The following is a 4,544-nucleotide window of genomic DNA, read 5'->3' as shown; positions in this document are numbered from 1 at the left end:
GACCCTTATTGCACCGCGTGGCATTCCCTCATCTCGGGATGGAGAGTAGATCGACGATGTTGCGTTGTTTTGGGAAGGTATGAAATCAACTCTCTGCAACTCGACCCTACTACCAATCTTCGACCCCATCAGAAATCTCCAAATTCCACCCTTCTAGCAAAGGAATATGCACAAAGATACTCTTCCGGAACGCCACTCTGCCACTATAATTTCCCACCACCTGAATCGTTTGAGTTCCCACATACCTTCCTCCACCTAGCACCACTTCCGTTTTGGAAAAGTAATAATATATTTTCTTAGCGCCCTTGAAATGTTTAAATATTTAATTGTTTATTTACCACTTCCGTTTTGGAAAAGAAAAAGAAATAATAAATTTTCTTAGCGCCCTTCAAATGTTCAAATCTTAAATTGTCTCTTTTTTGCACATGTAATTTTTTTAAATGTTTAAGTTTACAGGTTCAAGTTTATATTATTACCTTCATATTTTAAATTCTAATATTTAATATGGTTTAAAATTAAATATTTAATTGTTTATTTTTATTTTATTTACAGATGTAATCTTTCTTTTATACGTTTAATTTTTTAATTTTTAATGTTTATTTTATAAGTTTTAATAGTTAAATTTCAATGATTTTTAATTTTTATGTTTAATCTTAAATTTTTTTATTTTTAAATGTTCAATTTTCCACATATTTTTATTTTTAGCTTGTTTTGATTTTTAAATATTTCATTTTTCAATTTTGATATTTTGAAATGTTTAAATTTTTTAATGTTTATATTTAAATGTTTAATTTTTTTTATTTTTATTTTACTTTTTACCAATCTTTTTTATAATTTTTTATTTTATTTTTCAAACGTTTATATTCAAATTTTTAATATAATGTTTATTTTTTTAATATTTGATTTTTAATGATTAGATTATAATGTTTTAACTTTTGTTTTTGAATTTTGAATTTCCAATTTTTCTAAATTTTTAAATTTTTGATGTATATATTTTTCTAATTTTTAATTTATTCCCATTAAATTTTCAGGGTTTAATTTTAATGTTGTTTATTTTTATTTTTACATTTAAATTTTAAAATGTTTAAATTTCTAAATATTCACATGTTTATGTTCTTAATATTTCATTTATAATTTGAATGATTAATTTATAATATTTCAAATTTTAATGGTTAACGTATAATGGTTTTTTTTGTTAAATTTATAAATTTTTAATGTAGTTCATATTTACTTGTTGACAATGTAGTTCTTATTTAATTGATATTTAATGTTTAAATTTATATATTTTTAATTTTAATTTAGTAATACACGACCTGTTAGTTCATGCGCTATTAGCTCCAGTAGCAATATCACATGCTTGGTGTTACCAATTACGAGCTAAGCTGGCAAATGAGTCTACATATGGCATACTAGTCAGCTGTTAGTCCGAGATAGTGCTATAGAGTATCATGAAATTGGCGTCGTATCCATGCGGTTGGATTATTATGAGTAGCATAGATGATTTGGGGTGAAGAAACGAACCGTCCGAGTCTCCCAATCATTTTGAACGAAGTCGGTTCGCCTTCCCATAATCGATCTCCCCTCGCTATTTATTCTCATTTATCTTTCTTTCACCAACTCACAACCCACTATTGCAACTCGCTTGTTTTGCCTCGCTTGAGATCCCATTTTTGGTATGAAAAATGGCCTTAGAAGATAGATACATTCAATATTCACCAAAATATTACGATGATACATACGAATACAGGTCCATAAAACTAATCATGCCTTCATTTTTCTCAGTTTTGATATATATATGTTTGGGCGTGTAAAAGTTGAATGTGACCTTTCTCTTTCCATGTACACACAGGCACGTTATTCTTCCTGAACATATTGCTCGAAACCACCCGAACACCAAACTTCTGGATGAGGTAAGATTTAATTTCTGATGAGGTAAGATTTAATATTTCTTTTATACAGTTTGAGTGAGGTTAATGGTTAAAAGCACGTGTTTCATTTTAAGAAGTCATAAGTTCAAAACTAAAGGGATACCAGAGGGATACTAGAGTATGTATGCCTTCATAGAATTAGCAGTCAGTGGGTCCCTTGTTCTACAAACAAGGAGGTCTTATACACCAATTTGGTATTTGGGTTGGCGCTGACCTTAAAATTGGATATATCCTTATTCCACAAACAAAAAAGTCTTATACACCAATTTGATATTTAACTTGATCTTAAAATTAAATATTCCACAAACAAAAAAGTCTTATACACCAATTTGATATTTAACTTGATCTTAAAATTAAATATTATAACAATTAATAACGTTCATACACAGGATGAATGGAGAGCAATAGGAATTTGTCAATCTGTTGGTTGGGTGCACTATGCAATTCATATCCCAGAACCTCAGGTCATGCTGTTCCGAAGGCCACGCCAAGATAGGAACCCTTCAGTGAAGCAACAGAAACAGCAACCCCAGGCTAGTCATGACGGGCAGGAGAAGGAGAAGCAGCCTAACCCCCAGGGTTAAATTCAGAGCCACACATTGCACATAAATCAGCTATATACCCATATTGTTTATGTTTGGATTTATGGCTATATAGGCATATGCAAATGTTACCGTCTTGTTGGTCCAAGAATTGAACAAAATTTAGGGATATTCATGTTCAAATTTAGTAGGAAATAAATTTGATGGTCTGTATATGATTAGTTTTTCTATTCACTCACCAAATTCTATTTATCAATTTTACAGACTTAGGGATATTCATGTTCAAATTTAGTATGAAATAAATTTGATGGTCTGTATATGATTAGTTTTTCTATTCACTCACCAAATTCTATTTATCAAATTTACAGACTTAGGGATATTCATGTTCAAATTTAGTATGAAATAAATTTGATGGTCTGTATATGATTAGTTTTTCTATTCACTCACCAAATTCTATTTATCAAATTTACAGACTTACTTTACGTCAATTATGTTTAGCTATCAGTTATTTATTTCCAGACATGTTTGGTTCACATTAATATATGTCTCGAAGATCTTACAGAAACAGAGTTGCTTGTATCACTATTTTCATACTTGTAATGCTTCAAGCGTATATTAAAATCTATATCAAAGTCCTAGATTCGGGATTTTTTTGGATTTTTTTCCTCTTTCTTGCTCTAAGATATTCTTATGCCCAAACGAAAAAACTAATTAAATTATACTTCATGTATATTATTGCATTTCAATTATAAATGAATTGTTAGATATGACCAGCCTATTACTGGGATGGTTTGAAGATTCTGGTAGCATCATTCAGAATTGTAAGGTTTTCCTTCTTCCTGAGTGACAGTCTAGTCATGCCTATGAAGGCTTCCATCGAGATTATAATTGCATTGGATAGTGTAGGGAGAGCAATTGTAAAGTGTTCAAATCAACCTTCTAAAGTTGGGAGCTGGATTTCAACTATGCAAAAAGTGTCAAAATAGTAATTGAAAGGTTTCATATCGAATCACTCTGATTTTTCTTAATAAATATATAAATCCAGGAAAAGCTTATTCATTAAAATATTTCAATTTTGTTTAGATATATATCTCATTTCTGAATATAATGATAATCATTTTCAAAATCTTATAATTTAGTCACAAAATTGTATTAATAAAAAACAACCCACGGAGAAAACAACTCATGGAGGCTTTAAAATTGAACTAGTTATGCTTTAAAGTAATTGTGATTTTACACATATATTTTCAATTACTCAATTTCAAATAACAATTAACATCAAGCTTCTCCATGCCAAAGCATCCTTCAACACCGTCCCCAAGTATTCAAAGAAGCCAAACCAGAAGTAAGATTTCAAATGGTGTTCACAATTGGAAATTCAAAGAAGCCAAACCAGAAGTAAGATTTCAAATGGTGTTCACAATTGGAAAATATTTATAATTTTTTCAGATTAGAAAAAACATTAAATAGATCACAACCCATAAGTAGCATGTGTCATATTGAGCTTTCAAAAACATATTCTCTAGAACACCAATTTTTTTAACCTATAACATTAATTTTTTAAACCTGATTAACCACTTACGATGTCTTAGAAAATTTTCAAAAATCTAGGCATATAAGTTATGAAGTTTAAAAAATTTCAAAAATCTATGCATATGAGTTATGAAGTTCAAAAGTTTTTAAAAATCTAGGCATATGAGTTATGAAGTAAGATTGTAAAATATTTTATGTCTACCCTCAAACAAATATAGGAGAAACTTCCTATCAAGATGCAATAAAATATTGAAAATATGGATAAAATATGTGTTATGAAGTAATATGTCTAGCATCAAACAAACAGAGGAGAAACTTTCTATCAAGATGTAATAAAAAAATATTGAAAATATGGATATATAAAGATTGGGTGTCAAAATAAAAATCCATAATATATAACATTTAATGTAACACTAAGGAACTACTTCATTTTAAACGTTGTTTGAGAAAAAATATTGAAAATATAGATAAAACAAAGACTCGGTGTCAAAATAAAGATCCATATTATGTAACATTTAATGTAACACTAAGGAACTACTTC

The 4,544-nt window shown here is 28.9% G+C and overlaps 1 protein-coding gene across 1 annotated transcript; it reads left to right on the top strand.

Moving 5' to 3' along the window:
- The first annotated feature begins 1,682 nt into the window (after positions 1-1,682).
- On the top strand, positions 1,683-2,527 carry LOC149221830 (uncharacterized). Its single transcript, XM_089383047.1, has 3 exons — positions 1,683-1,747; positions 1,850-1,910; positions 2,318-2,527. The coding sequence occupies exons 1-3, from the start codon at positions 1,683-1,685 to the stop codon at positions 2,510-2,512; spliced, it is 321 nt and encodes a 106-aa protein (XP_089239173.1). The 3' UTR covers positions 2,513-2,527.
- Positions 2,528-4,544: the final 2,017 nt, after the last annotated feature.

This window comes from Pinus tabuliformis, chromosome Q, assembly GCF_031772625.1.
Source record: "Pinus tabuliformis cultivar Carrire ecotype Pingquan chromosome Q, CPIR1, whole genome shotgun sequence".
In the NCBI taxonomy this organism is placed as follows: domain Eukaryota; kingdom Viridiplantae; phylum Streptophyta; class Pinopsida; order Pinales; family Pinaceae; genus Pinus; species Pinus tabuliformis.
This window is presented reverse-complemented; position numbering and strand designations above follow the sequence as displayed.

Coding starts and splice junctions, on each gene's coding strand:
- LOC149221830 (XM_089383047.1), top strand. CDS start 1,683: ATGGCCTTAGAAGATAGATACATTCAATATTCACCAAAATATTACGAT. Junction 1,748..1,849: donor GATGATACATACGAATACAG/GTCCATAAAACT, acceptor ATGTACACACAG/GCACGTTATTCTTCCTGAAC. Junction 1,911..2,317: donor ACACCAAACTTCTGGATGAG/GTAAGATTTAAT, acceptor GTTCATACACAG/GATGAATGGAGAGCAATAGG.